The sequence below is a fragment of the Macadamia integrifolia genome, chromosome 8 (genome assembly GCF_013358625.1).
Source record: "Macadamia integrifolia cultivar HAES 741 chromosome 8, SCU_Mint_v3, whole genome shotgun sequence".
Lineage (NCBI taxonomy): Eukaryota > Viridiplantae > Streptophyta > Magnoliopsida > Proteales > Proteaceae > Macadamia > Macadamia integrifolia.
The window spans coordinates 16598922-16614371 of record NC_056564.1 but is presented as its reverse complement, the minus strand read 5'-3'; the positions used below and the strand labels follow the sequence as shown (position 1 = coordinate 16614371).

The following is a 15450-nucleotide window of genomic DNA, read 5'->3' as shown; positions in this document are numbered from 1 at the left end:
AAATTAGTGACATCTGCAGTGGTGGAAGGAGTATACTCATAAAACTCCAGCTTAGTCCACAATGTCCACAACTCATAGTAGTATTGTGACAGAGTGAGCCCTCTTTGCCTCAAATCACGAACCTTCTGGTGAAGCTTAAAAACTTGAGCATCATTCCCTGCCTGGGAATAGATATCCTGTACAGATTTCCAGATCTTTGCATCAAAGTCAAGGAGGAGATAGCCACGTGAAAGTTGTGGCAATATGGAGTTAACAAGGAAAGCCATAACCAGAGAGTTGGCACACTTTCACTTGTCAATCTCAAGACCGGTGGTCGGATGCTTCGAGGTTCTAGTGAGGTACCTGTAATATCCACGAGACTTGATGGAGATACAAACCGAGCGTGACCACATAAGGTAGTTTGTGCCATCAAGCTTGATAGCATAAGGTGGAAAGCTAGGAAGAGTCGTGATGTCTCCGCCAATAGATGCAGACGAGCTGGTAGACATGGTTGCTACTCAAGGGGGCTGTGCAAATAGAGGAGACACTAAGTGGAGATAGAGAAAGCACCAAAAACCAAAAAAAGGCTAGAAAACTCAAAAATCGATAAAAGGAAAAACCCTGAGAAATCGATTTTGGATAGCTCTAGAACAAAGACCTCAAACAGAAAAGTGGTTAGTGCATACCACTAAAAGGATAAGGGGCACCAATTGCAACAAACATCAAGACGATCAGAGCATCGAGCAAGAAGAAAGCATCTTGGCAATGGAAAAGACGATTTTAGGGAAAACCTTGAAAAATTGATTAAAAAAAAAAGGTTTGGGTCTCTCAGATCATTACAAAAGAGAGTCTGAGAGCCTAGGGGAAGGATGGATGGTGGTTAGAAACGATCTTTGTGGCTTAAGAAGCTCCCACCATGAGAGAGAGGCAGAAGAAGGAGGGAGGCGCAGATGGAAGGAGGCGCTGGGAGAGAGAGAAACGAGAAAGAGAGAAAGAGATAGAGAAGAGGGAGAGCCCTTAGGATTTCAGATCCTATGGCTCTGATAGCATGTTGGATGGGGTAATGGCTTGTGTCAAATATGACACCAGCCCTCGTTATTTATAATAACAGAGAGAAAGTTTTAGAGAATAACAAAGATCATTAAACCCCTTAGGGTTCGTTTGGAAACTGACACTTTCCCTAAAACCCATTGTTACAACAATCACATTATATATTATGCTATTAAACTTTAACAATAGGAAAATATGCTTATAAGTGATGCAGATAAATCAGAGAAATAAGCTTATTTTTAGTGGAAATAAGCCTTACGTTAGATTCTATACATGTTGGGCCTTTAGTCTGATGGATTTATTGTAATACTAATAGACCACTTTAATGGGCCTAAAATATGAGTAGAAGGTAGGAATATGGTATTTACTTTCTTAGTTTAGTTTGGGTTCTTTTATTTCATTGTTTATTGTTTATCTTTTTTACTTGTAAAGGTTTGATAGAGCCTTATTTGAATAGAACTCTTCCTTCTTGTTTAGATAGAGTTTTAATCATGTTGGAGGAATACAAGATTTACTTTCTTAGTTTAGTTTGTGTTGTTTAATTTCATTGTTTATCATTTATCTCTTTACTTGTAAAGGTTGGATAGAGCGTGGTTTGAAATCTTGTAGTTTCGGTATAGAGCGAGACAAAACCATGGTCGAAACCAATTGTAATTGGTTTCAATGGTATTTCACGCATTTTGGTAGTTTCGATCAATTGCGACTAACAATACCAATTTTGACCAGCCCGTAACATGTTGAACTTTGCCCCAAGGTTTTTGAGCAGGTTTTGAAAATTTTGACCTAAATTTCGGTTTCGACCTTTGGTTTCGACCCGAGATTTGGAACCTTGGTATAGAATGGTATCTTAATAGAACTCTTCCTCCTAGTTTAGATAGATTTTTTTTTTTTTCTTTTTGGGGGGGAGGGGTGAATAATAAATTCATTACCAAAAGAAAAAAGAGGGAATATACAATCCTTGAGGGGAAAGAAAAAGGAAACATCAACTAAAACGGGCTACAATCCCCATTAAAGGGCAGGGGGGGCTAAGTAAGGAGGGGCCCTCCTAGGAGGCCACAACAAGGTTGTTCCTAGGGGAATCACTCAACGGCTGGCAAGGAAGCGAGCAAAGCTTGGAACTAACATCAAAGTAGATGGCTTTCCAAATCATGTCGAAAGAGCGAGAGTTCTAAGTCCATCTTCGAAGATTCGGTTCCATCCATATATGATTGATGGTGGCACAAAAAGCAAGTTTAGATGGAGTTTTAGTCATGTAGGATTTGAACTAAATTAGATAAGATATAGTGTCCCACCTATTCCTATTTTGGATATCTTCTTCCTTCTTTCCAATTTCTGTTACCTAATCAGTTCAGGATTGGTTTAGGCCTTCTTTTTTTTAAGTTTTGATTCTGTTTTTAGACTTCTAAGTTTGTATGAGTGTGCAGTCTTGTACTGAAATTTGAGTAATGAAATATTGGCTTTCGCCTGTGGTTTTTGTGGCGATCCAGAATGCTCCTTTCCGTGGTGATTCAATAGGCTCCCTGGTGGTACTTCCAGGAAGCCTTGGTGGTGATTCCAAGGTTGGGGTAATGGTGGTGATTCCAGCCCTGCAGATTCGGTGGTAATTCCTGATCATTTCTTTTCTTTCCCACAATTGCATCAGTTTCCAATCCAATTTAAGAGGCATAAAATTTCTGCTATTAAATTCTCTGGTTTTTTTTGGGTTTAAGAATCCTAGCCTCAGAATGATTCTCTCCTTACCAATCTGTATGTTAGATTCAAATCATATTTTATAGACTTGATCTACTGCTTATGTTGTTCATTTGACTGAAGTTTCAAGCTGATCGAAATTGTTTAAATCAAGCTATCTGGTTTCTCTCAATTTGGTATGTCCTTTTTCTTACAATTCTGTCACAAGATCTCCCATTGGATTTCACTGGTTTGGGATTAGCACCGCATTAAGTAGTCTAGGAGATGTGCTTAGTCTAAGTACCATTTGGTTTGGGATTAGCACCGCATTAAGTAGTCTAGGAGATGTGCTTAGTCTAAGTACCATGCAGATGATTGTAATTGAGATTATATATCATAAAAAATATTAGTGTCACGATGTTAAATACAGAAGGTAATATGTTTTTCCTTCGTTGTGTATTGTTGTGTATACCACTATGTGTATGTACTTCAAGCATGCAATTATCTCCTGTAGAGATTTCAGTGCATGGAAAAGTTGAATTGTCTCAACTTTTTGTACAGATTGCAAAGGGCGTGAAGATTGTATTGACGGTGAGACAAGCATCAATAATCGTCACACTTGACAAGGAGAGGATAGCAGCTGCACAACTGATGGTCTCTGCAGTCAGTGTAAAAGAATCAATTTTGCAACAATCAAAATTAAAATTGAAGCCCCAGGTAAGAAGTTCCTGCTACGGTCATTTTAACCCTCACTATTTCTTTTCTCAATCTATTATGAAATCTAAGGCATGTGATCATTTAACAGCATATTGAGATCATATCTGATAATAAGTTAAGAATTATTCCACCTGAAGCTGATAGAAGTAAGCTTCATTTTCAACTGCACTCTCTTAAGGCTATGCTTCCGAAGGTTATTGTAAAGGTGAGCCATTGAACATTATTTCCTTCTGCCTAGGCTTGGGAGAAATCTCGTCTACAATTGAGATATCCTTTAAAAATGTTTGTGATCATTAAATTGAAATTATTGAATTTATAATTGATATTTTGCCCTTTTTGGGTTGATTGTAATGATGGCAGGGCATATCTACTGTTGAACGTGCGGTCATCAACAAAGCCAAGGAAAAGTACAACTTGCTTGTGGAAGGGTTAGTTTCCTTAAAAGTACATTAGTGAAATCAACTTCTTTTTGCTCTTCATTTGAAATTATTCACCAAATTGCCAACTATCGTAATTTTCGATGTCAAGAGTTCGTAATTAGTTTACTGTAATGTCATCAGTTAAATGTTTATTAGATACACTTGACTACTATAATAGTAGAATATTATTGAAACATGGAGTTTTTGCTTGTTGTCATGGTTTAGGAATCAGTATCGGATCAGGCATATTGGCAGTTCCATATCGGTATCGGCCATGCCCAATACCATTACCTGACCAATATGGATCAATGTTGTCAATATGGTCAGAGGGTAAAATGGTCAAAATAATGTTGGTATCTGTATCTTTTAGGGAAAAACCATCTGATCTAACCCAGTTAGGCCGATACTATTGGTATCGATATCAATATCGGTGGTGACTGATACCAGCACCGTTACCGTGAACTTAATTTCTGCTTATTGTACCCCCTCCAGAAAATAAAGAACACAATATATGGATGTTTGTAATTTTGGTTTTTTTGAACTTGAAACATACACTTTCATGATGCTTCACACTTGCAGAAAAATGTGAATATGCTTTTATTTCAATCATATGAGTTGAATATAACTACACAACATGTAGCTGAGCCATGGTTTAAAGTATCGGCCCGTATCGGCTTTTACCGATACGATACATACAATTTTTAAAACCCTTTTGTATCGATACGTATCTTACGATACGCACCGATACTCACCGATACTCTATGGAAAATTCAAAATTGAAGTAAAATGTACGTTTCGGTATGTACCGGTACGTATCGGTATGTATCGATACGTATCGGTGTGTATCGGTATATATCAATCGATACACACCGATACGTACCGATACGGTCATAAAATGGCCAAAATGGGTAATTTTTTAGAAAACAATTTTTTGAGGTGTTTTTGTGCCAAAGTTGCTGTCAACTATTTTTCTCTCTAATTAAAGTGAAAATCAAGGTTGGGAACAAGGATTTTACATTTATGGGACAATTACAAACCTTGGATTCTTAATGCGATACTCTCAATTTACTATTTATGCATAATACATGTTATATATAAATTTTTTTAACTATTTTTTTATGCAAAAGTGTATAAAAAAGTGTTTCCTATCCATTTATACGCGTATCTTTAGCGTATCTTAGCGTATCTCCGATACGATATGATACCCTCCGATACGTATCTTAATTTTGGCCGACCGATACGGCGACCGATACCGATACTTTAATCCTTGAGCTGAGCAATGTGAATACGAATCTCAATGGAAGTATTTTTTTTAACCGGGAAAAAGCAATTATATTCAGAAAAATAGCATGAGATACACAAGGTCTCGATATAAAGTATCAAAGACCAAGGAATGGAATATTAATCTCATTGGAAGTAATTTTTTTTTGGGTAAAAAGCAGTTCGATTCAGAAAACAGCATCAATACACAAGGTCTCGATATAAAGTATCAAAGACCAAGGAATGGAATATGGCTGAAGTGTCTCACATGCCATTGAGATGGCCTTCCAGACTAGGGGATAGGTAACACAACCAATAGACACCCTAGAAACAAAGCTGCAAACACAGCCAACAAGACAACAAGATACATGAAAAATATTCTTGTGAGATGAAAAAACCACTAGTGGAGTAGCAATGGCAGACATATGGGTGTCCACTATAAGATCAGAGATCCTCCTTGGTCCCAACGATCCGTAGCTTCAACAGAGTAAGCAATTGGGTTTAGCATCAAGGTTCTCCAGTCTTTTTTTACGATGTCGACGTTGACTCCGGCCTCTTAACTCCACCACTGGATATGGCCAGTGACCGTTGCATCCTCAGGCCTCAACTGATGGGGATGGTTGATGGAAAATCTGTTGATGCACGGAAGGTTCTCCAAGGGAGAGGGATCATTGTCAATTCGTCGAGCTTCCGGCTCAAATCCATGAAACATTGGGCCGAAAAGATGGGGAAGAAGGGGCAAATTGTGGTTTTCAACAGAGCCTCCATGAATTGTCCCATGCTCATGTGGGCTACCAATTGTGCGACCTTGATAGCGGTATTGTTGGTGAAGGACAAAGCTTGGTGCTCATAAGACTGTATAGGAGTGAAAAAGGTTGGGTAGGAGAAATTCTTTGTAATTGATGGGAGAATTTGAGATGGAGTGGTAACTGATGGGAGATTTTGATAAGGTGCGGTAATGGATGGGAGTGCTTGAAGGTCAGTAAGACTCATAACGTCCGCAATTTTCTAGGAGAGATGGAGGCAGAGGATCTACTCGTGGCTATATGGGTAATGCCCGCCAGTTACTGTAAACGTTGCTGGGGCGTTAACAGTCGATAGTGAAGCTGGACCTTTTACCAACTGTCGCACGATTAAGATTAGAACTCCAACCACGTCGTCTTCTCTAGCAATGGCAACCTTGGCAAAACTCCCATTGGCAAAGGTTTGACTCAATATTGCCCATGAATCGACAAAGTGAAACCCCCATTGACCATCATCTATCCATTGTTTAAGAACTATGAGCCATGAAGCAAGATGAGAATGGAGATAAGAAAATGTGGTTGCAGCGTGCATGCCTTAAAAAGTCTCTCCCACAGCAACGAGAGAGAAGCAGAAAAAAAGGTGGATCTGGCGATGCTGATCTTCCAGATCTGAAAACACTAGTTGCAGCTGCTATTGCGCTAAAGTTAACCACACACCACACAAAAATCAATCGATCGTGCTGTTGCTTTCAAAAAGGATGGCTTCAGCGTCAACTATGGCAACACTGCTTTCATAGGGAAGAGAGTTGGAGACAGGATGAAGTGGGAGAAAGGGTTTATGAAAAGATAACACGCACAAGGGCGGAGAAAGATCACGCACGGGCGAAGGGACTACATCTTGGCGATCAGGAGCTATCAAATATCACAAAAAATAGAGTAGTAAGTACAAATGCCCCTCTTAAGTCCACCTCATGTCACCATTATAATAAGAGAATCAATCAAGAAGCCACCAATGTAATCTCAATGGAAGTATCGATCACTTGAAAATGTTAGGCCAATATATTTACAAGCCACACAAACATAGGAAGCATTAAAAAATCATTGAAATATGCATTGACATATTGCGAAATGATAAAAGCATATGAAGATTGTTTTTTTATTTTAAATTTAAATCACCAGTGTTTTTTTACTTTAAATTTAAATCACCATATAAAGTGATATAACACGATAAATGTAATGTACTCAATGTTCCATTAACATAAATAATTTACAAATGGTTTTTGTTTTTCTATTTAATATGGGAGGTATTAAAGTGCATAATGGTTTAAATGTGAATTTACTTTTTAGAATTTGTTCGACATTTCACTGTATTCTTCTATCATTGATTGAATCAAAATTTTGAATAGCACCAAATAAACCATTAATGATTACATACAAGTGCTCATTAATGATGACATACTAGTGTTCATTAATAATGACGATACTCTCAAAATGTGTAATACGGAGAAGTATGATTATAAGATTAGGTATAGTAATGTTGTTTTTGTTTGACATTTCATATGCATTGAGTGAAACCTTTTTTTTTTCTAATAACTATAAGAGAGGGATTTACCAGATGGTGAGGCCCAAATGAGGACTAGACGCAAAGGCAGGTGCCTTATTTTCTTGCATATATATAGGGCGAGAGAACGCTACCTGATAGTGCATGTACACACCAGTGCCCACGGCCAATGGGAGCGCGTAGAGCATCTTAAGAATGGGGCAGCGCTGTCTTTTTGCACCCTCTGTGTCTTGGCGAAGGTACACGCTATCGGCTAGCGTTCTTTATTCCATATATATAAATATTACTATTATTATGAAAGGTCAACATATAAAACATGGAGGGTGGTAAAAGGATTTTATAGAAACTTTAGTGGTAAAAATTAAAAAAATGCATAAGATTTATAACATATAGAACCCAAGACTGGGTAATTAGGTGAGGGTGCCTTTACACATAAGGTGACAGGTCAACCTCAAGGCTCACCTTGTTGCTTGGTGTGCCTTGATGATGTAAAGGAAGGAATTCTAGCTGTGAAGAACACCAAAGATAAAACCAGAAAATGGGGAGAAAAAAGAGCTTCAATAGCTCTGCTGCAATAAAATAAAATGGTGGGAAAAAAATTCATTTTTGTTGTTCTGTTCAGTATACCCTAATTAACTCCTTAAATCCTCCTAAAACTGGACTAGAATAACTCCAATAAACTCTTAATGAGGATAAAACTGGCATAACAGGAAAATATTAGAACCCTAGAAATAAAGCTATCGAACTGAATTAGAAACTGGCCTATAATTATTAAATCCTTGTACTGACAGAACTCTTATCGAGACAGTTATACCCATCGATTTCTTTCTCTCAGGGTCCCACAGGCCTATATGAAACCAATGAAGAAGATGGGGTGGGTTGGGAACAGAAAATTAATCTCAGATATGTGACTAGCAGATGCTTTGTTTTTCTTGAATTTCTTCGACTACTGCTACTTGCAACTTGCTGTAAATATGGAAGCCTTCAGCTGCTCTGTTCTGTCCAGGTAGGTCTCAGCTAGTCCTCTTAATCACTTAACTGTGCTAGCAACATCATGAAAAATGCCTAAATAGCAGCCAATGTATTGAGAAACATCACAGATAGGTTCCTTTTGGAGCAAAAAGAAACTTGACATATTTTAGGAAATATTATAAGACACTTCATTTTTAAATTAGTTTACTCAGTGAGAAACACATGATTATGAAAACCAATACATCTGGAAACTTGTAGCTATCATTTATTGACGAATGACTTACTACACCATTGCACTATCGCAGGACAAATCTTCTGGCAGTTATGGGAACTCCAGGAATTGATGGACATAAAACAACAAGTAATCATATCATTGAAGTCCAAGGTACTCTTGGAATTGAAGCTGCAAGAAGGTGTATCATAGATGAAATACAGTATACCATGTCAAGTCATGGAATGAGCATAGACATACGCCACATGATGCTCTTAGCAGATTTAATGACATATAAAGTAAGTTCTCTGTTCTCTGTAAGTTACATTGTGTGAAAATGCACTAGCACGGAAATCTTCCGGTGAGCCATTTGGGTAGCTAATGAACTAATGATTTGATATACCCCAACATCTTGAATATTAGGATCTGATAAGTTAGGTTAGGCCTAAAGTTTTATGTTTAGTTAGCAGTCAAGTCCTATTGGGTCCACTGAGACACTGACAAGTACACCAACAGGCATGAGTATATGACAAATGATTTTGTTTGTTATATTCTCAAGTTGAATTGGGTGAAAATGCGATAATGTGGAATTCTGTAGGGTTGTTAATTAATTGACGACCCAACGAAAGAACCAAACATACCCAAACCCTGGTTACCATCTTGGATATGATTATTTGTTGGGTTCAGGTCAGAACTTGTTGATGTATACATTGATGCTGCCCTGCCCTAAAAGTTCATGCTTTTAAGTGAAGTGGTAGCAAACATGGTATCAGAGTAGGGGTCAAGTGTTCGACTCCTGAGAAGTGCATCAAAAGAGATTTCCCGACCATTCTTCTCCCTCGGTGCTGTGCGAAGGAAATTCCATATGAGTTCCACGTGCAAGGACCATGGGATCTTCACCTGCACATGCGGGGGAATGTTGATATATACAGTGACACTGCTCTTCCCTAAAAGTTTGAGCAATGCTAGGAGCCTAGGACCCCGGGTTCAGCTATCTAGAGGACCCCCACCCCCCCCCCCCCCCCCCCACACACACACACACATACACGCAAAAAAAAATTGCTCTTGCACCACATGGTATCTCCCTATTTTATTTCTTTTTTAGTATGTTTTGATTCCATGAAGTCCAATCAAATGTGGAGTTGCTCTAGATGGCTGAGCCTGGGGTCCCCTGGAAATTTCCTGGACTTTTAATGCTCGGTTGGTATTCAGCTCCAACTGTTTCTGATAATTGATTACAGTTTCCTGACAAATATACTGGTAGAACTTTTCATTTAGTTGTAGCTTCTGTTCTTTCAAGTTTTGTTGCCTGAAAATGTAATAATGCAAAACTCTGAAGGGAATGACTGATCTGCCCGCATACATCAACCCTGGTTATAGGCTCCTGGCCAAACATCATGGAACTGATTAATACATTAAAACTATGATACTCTTCATTTCAACATGAGAACTCTTGAACTCCCTCCCAAGACAAACACCTCCATAAAGGTCCTTCCAAGGAGAAAATTCCTTTACAGGCAAGTACATGCTGAGCCGAATGTGGGAAAAGCTCTCATCTCACACCTACAAAAGACAGATGATGCATCACTGGGCTCTTCTTCATTGTACATTCCAAGTTTATTTTGGAGACTGCAACCCAATCATTAATCAAACAATTACTCTAAATGTAGGAAACGGGAGTCAAGAGAAGTTGTACTACACTTTTACATTGGCACAATTTTACAAAGATTATGTTGATCCCAACATACGAAGTTTTGTGTTGATACTTTATTCTGTAATACAATTTTTATTTGTATCTTATTATAATGTATCTCTTTTTGCTAGTTGACTATGAACCACCTCCGTTTTACCTATACTGTGACCCGGCATGATGTTGGTATACCTTGACCACACCTGAGCCTGTGGTTGCGACTCTGGTGTTTTTAACTGTGCGCTAAGAGTCTGGTGAGTGGTGACTTTATTTCTCTCTGGATTTTCATTGTAACAGGGCGAAGTGCTAGGAATCACTAGATTTGGCATTCAAAAGATGAAAGAGAGTGTTTTGATGCTGGCATCATTTGAGAAGACAGCAGATCATCTTTTCAATGCTTCAGTAAATGGGAGGGATGACAAGATTGAGGGAGTAAGTGAATGCATCATCATGGGTATTCCAATGCAAATTGGCACAGGAATGCTTAAAGTTAGGCAAAGGTATATAGACATCAAATCTTTCTTTCGACATGAAAAAAGAATGGTATTCCTTTATGCTCTGCTTATGGTTTCTCATTCACATTCTCTGTACATCATTGAGTAAATTTGGCTTTGCGTTGGTGACAGTTGCTGTTTTCATACTTTGGCCTGTGTTGGCTTGATCATCCTTCATAGGAGGACTCCTTTCCCACACCCCTTTCTTTTTCTTTAATATAAATACTCGCACTTCATTAGTGCGTTCCTTTATGCCATTTGCTCAGAGAACCCTCTCCCATAAAATTATTGTTGCTATATTGCATATACTGCACATCTAGGCACCCCTCCAACACGTTGGACTTTGAAGGCATTGAGCATTCTCTCTCTCTCTCTCTCTCTCTCTCTCTCCCCCTTCCTTTTGACTAGATAAACATTACTTTTGCATTTCTGGGTGTGTAGTTTTGGGCTTTTTGACAAAATGACGGAATATTTATACAGTATATACAAGCAAATTGTACTATTTTTTTTTTTTTTTTTTTTTCTTACTGATCAATCACATAATATATAGCTATACTTTCTGTTGTTATCAATGAAGCCCTACTTAACATGGTCATATCCCAACTGTTCACAGTGAGATGCATTGTATTCACTTGGGACCATTTCTTCCATCAAAACCTAGCTCTTATTCTTCTCTTACTCTTTGACCCAATTCCATTTTGGACGTTGTCTTTTCATTTTATGAATAAGAAAATTATTTGAAGAAAGGAAACTGTGGACCTCCATCTGTGCATGTGGACAATGCCCTACTCTTAATTGGTACTTTTTGATGTAAAAATGTCCCTTAGTCTTAGAGAAATTAGGTCAGCCATAACTCAGCCTCATTCAGCCTTATACAACAATGTTGAGCTTATAGCTGTCTCATAGTATTTTCCACATACCCCCAATGAATTTTCAAGTTTGGGGTTGGTTCAGCTCTTTAATTTCAGCCCTATACCAACGGGGTTGGTAGCCTAGTGGTGAAAATGTCTTTAACCCATCACCGCTCGAGTCGGCTGGTTGTGGGTTCGAGTCTTGGCATGCCCCACTATCGCCCGTTGGTCTTGCAGAAGCACCGCTTACCGTGCGGGGGCTTGTCCTGGGGGCTATGATCACTATCATGGAGCACCCTTTTTGATTATCAAAAAAAAAAAAAAAAATTCAGCCTTATGTCTTATAGGTAAGGGAGCTCACATTGGCATTTCCTTCGCTTGGCACGGAGGGAGAAAATTTGTCGGGAAAATCCTTCATATGCACTTCCCAAGGGCTGAACACTTGACCTTCTTGCTCTGATAACATGTTCGCTACCATTTCACCCCAAAACTCAAAACTGTTTCAGAAGGGCAGGGTAAATGTATACATCAACACTCTGAGCTGCCAGGGTTTCCTACGCCGCCTCACATGAAATATTTTATTCATTATTGATAGGACTAAGGTTTTAGCTTAATAGAGAAAACACCAAAGGTATTCTATTTTAGTTTTTTCTTTTTCTTTTTACAGCAATATTCTGCATTGGAAGCATTTATAATCAACTCATTTTCTTTAACCATTGAAGTTGTCTGCTCAATTCTTCATTTTCATGTATTTCTTTTAAAGATTCTCTGAAGCATGTTAGAATTAATTATAAGTTCATGTCAGCAGGGTTCAACAGGTTTCAAAACTTAACAGTGGCCTAGACCCAATTATATGCTGAACTGTAATATTGTCAGATCTGCGGAGTTCTGCAATTCTTTTATGTGATCTGAATTGTGGAAAAAATTTATGAAAGTTTATGTCAGACTGGTATGTAAATTCTTCAGTACAGTACATTACAGTAATTTCTTAATGTAATAAAGCACCATGATGATTGAACTATTTTCTTGTGGACAGAATACTATCTCGCAACTGATTGGCTAATATTCAAATAGTTTGTTGCCAGTGTATACTAGGTTTTGTCAGGGCAGAGATGTAAGGATGCAGGGCTCAAGTAAATTGAAGGAGCAAGTTCTTTTTCCATCTATGTATAGAATAGACTGAAATTTTATTTTCCCCTAATAAGCTAAACTGATATTCTTTTCTTTATTCATATTCTGTAGAAGTGATAAAGCTCCCAGTGTTCATGAATTCATTTACATTTGCATTATTCCCATGTATTACATGCAACAATCAAGTTTCAAACTTACACAAAAACAACTAGGTCTCATAGAATCTATTGAAATCTTGCATTTTGGTATATTAAAATTAATGGAGTGAAACATTACATATGTATTTTCCAAGCTTAAGAACCTAAAGTCGAGCAAAACCAATTTAGTGAAACAAAGTAGAATGAATAAACTAATAATTCGGTGAAACATTAAATGGTAAAAGCTAGTTAATGGCAAGTTATATAATTAAAGTCTTGTGTTATTAGATGTGGACAAAAATTTTGTTCTCTATGCATGGCTCATGAAAAACTGTAAAAAATAAGATCAGTGGACTAGTTTGACTTAGGTTGGACACCTCATGTTTCCAGGTTATCTGGACCTTATTGAACCTTGATGTAGGGCTAGGCTATGGTAGACACTAGACAGCTTTCCCCACTAACCAAGTAGGTTGAGGTTTTCTGCTCGGTCACCCCATATAAGAATATTTTGAGGGATGTTTTCTGAACCGTTGGATCTACTTTTGTTGGTAATAAGGATTTATTTCATGAAAAGTTGGAGAGGGAGAGAGGGTTTTTGATCTGTGACGATCTTTGAACAAGGATTTGCAGTCGCCGGCAAAGTATTTCTCTCTCTCTCTAAAGACTAATCAGAGACAAGGGTTTCAATTTTCGTAACCATATGTCTTATAAAGAATGCAGCTAGGAGGGTACGGCTCAAGGCAAGCCGCCTTCATCTTTACAAAGTAACTTGCTACCATTTCTTTCATGGAATGGTAACTCACAGGGTCCAAAGTCTGATTATAGTGGGCTTGCAGATACTGCAATTTATGGTGTGGTCTTAATGGGGAAAACCAGTTTTTCCTGTGGAGGGCTGTTTTGGGTATTGAGAATGGTTTTTGGTTTTGGTCTGAGGGAGAATATAGACCTCTTGATCAAGCAACATTGGATGATTTGCTGGTCTCTGGTCATCGAGGAGGTGTTTATGATGTTAATTTGGTCTTAAGATTAGTTAGGGTGTTTGTTAGTGATGATGCAGTGACTATACGGAGGATGAAGAAAGTGGGGAAATTAATTGACAAGAACATAAGAGAAATCTCTACTGATCATAACTTGAAGATCACAACTTCTTGCCTGATGCGGTGAAACTCAAACTCCACTCAGATCCAGACAGAGAAATCTACAAATAGGAAAGATGTTTTGACAGTGACTACATTTTCCCTTCCCATTAGCAGACTCCAATAGACTTCTGGTTTCCCAAATTTTATAGGTTTGAATGAATCGGAGAAAATCCAATGAGGAGACGCCGAGACAGAGCAGAACAAAGAAGAAGAGAGGAGGAGAAGAGAAGAATCCATAAATAAACACAAAAAAATCAGCGTGATCTTTCCCGGCTGCCGGTGCCTTCCGAGCATAAGAGGAGTAACACTGAGCACTCTGAACATGGCTGTCAGGCCTTCGGGGTCCAAGAAAAAGATGGAAACAGACGAAAATGTTTTGTATTGGAAAAGTAATGAGATAGAGAATTGTTATGAACGACCTAGATTTTTTTATTCTATTTGAAGGTATGAGATTATTCCAGACCAGCAAATCTATTAGCTGCATATATAGCTTTTGAGAGATGGTTCTTTGAGCAAGCTGCATAGTGGAGTGCACCAATGAACTGTGACAAAACAATATTATCCTCTAGAGGTAGTGGGGTCATTTTAGTGAGATGAAAATATAGACACAAAAGTATTGATGTATCCTAACCTGGCAGCACAGAGAACCTTTTCTCTTAGGTTTTTTTTTTTTTTTTGGTAATCATTTTTCAAGTTTTGTTTCGACAATTACTGGAATCTAATTAAAATGCCCTTAAACTAGAGTGCAGGTTTGGGAGAGCTTTCCAGGCTATTTCTTCTTAGATTTGAGAAGCTCTAAAAGGCAAGTGTCTAAACATTCCTTCGCAAGGAAAGCCCTCTCCTTACAATCACCAGTTTTACCACGTGTCATGATCATATGGGTCTAAACTTTGTGGACAACCACCGCTTCAACCATTACAAATAAAACTTTGAAAATCCAAGACAACACGGGAGAGTGGACAAATGGTCAGAGTACTATTGGCTATCCTCTCTCTCTCTCTCTCTCTCTCTTTGAGATGTGAGTTTCTGAAACTTTTTCTTGGGTCAGCTCATTTCTTGGTCGAATGTTTCCATTTCAATGCACATTTGCTAAACGAAAGATTTCTCTCTCAGAGGGGAGTTGCTGAGACATTTTCTTGGATTAGTTTTTTGGTCGAATGTTTCCATTTCAATGCATATGTGCTGAAAAGGAAGATTAGAATTTTGACTTGGAAAGTTGGAATACAACTTAAAGAGGAAGATCTACCAAACTCAAATTAGTTTACCATTTCCTTAAACAGGAGGCAAACATTAATTAGGTAAACCTTGGGTTATCCACTAAGCCGACTTCGTGGGGTCACATGATTCATAGGCAACTGCTACTTACACTAGAGGGTCGGTGGCTGGCTGATCTGACTCGCTGCCTAACTTTTTGACATAATTTGTAAC

General features: G+C 38.3%; 1 protein-coding gene across 4 annotated transcripts in view; it reads left to right on the top strand.

Annotated features, from left to right (window-relative positions):
• LOC122087028 (DNA-directed RNA polymerase III subunit 1) overlaps window positions 1–12979 on the top strand; it is a 46724-nt gene extending 33745 nt beyond the window's left edge. For 2 of the 4 annotated variants that reach the window (XM_042655987.1, XM_042655988.1), the window contains exons 23-29: window positions 3259–3414; window positions 3503–3619; window positions 3775–3842; window positions 8675–8879; window positions 10568–10770; window positions 12424–12564; window positions 12701–12979. In XM_042655987.1, coding sequence (XP_042511921.1) covers window positions 3259–3414; window positions 3503–3619; window positions 3775–3842; window positions 8675–8879; window positions 10568–10770; window positions 12424–12475 — 801 coding nt within the window. In that variant the 3' untranslated portion in view covers window positions 12476–12564; window positions 12701–12979. Of the gene's footprint in view, window positions 1–3258; window positions 3415–3502; window positions 3620–3774; window positions 3843–8674; window positions 8880–10567; window positions 10771–12423; window positions 12565–12651 lie in introns of all 4 variants that reach the window. The other 2 variants (XM_042655989.1, XM_042655990.1) reach the window with 2 other exon arrangements.
• The last annotated feature ends 2471 nt before the right edge of the window (window positions 12980–15450 follow it).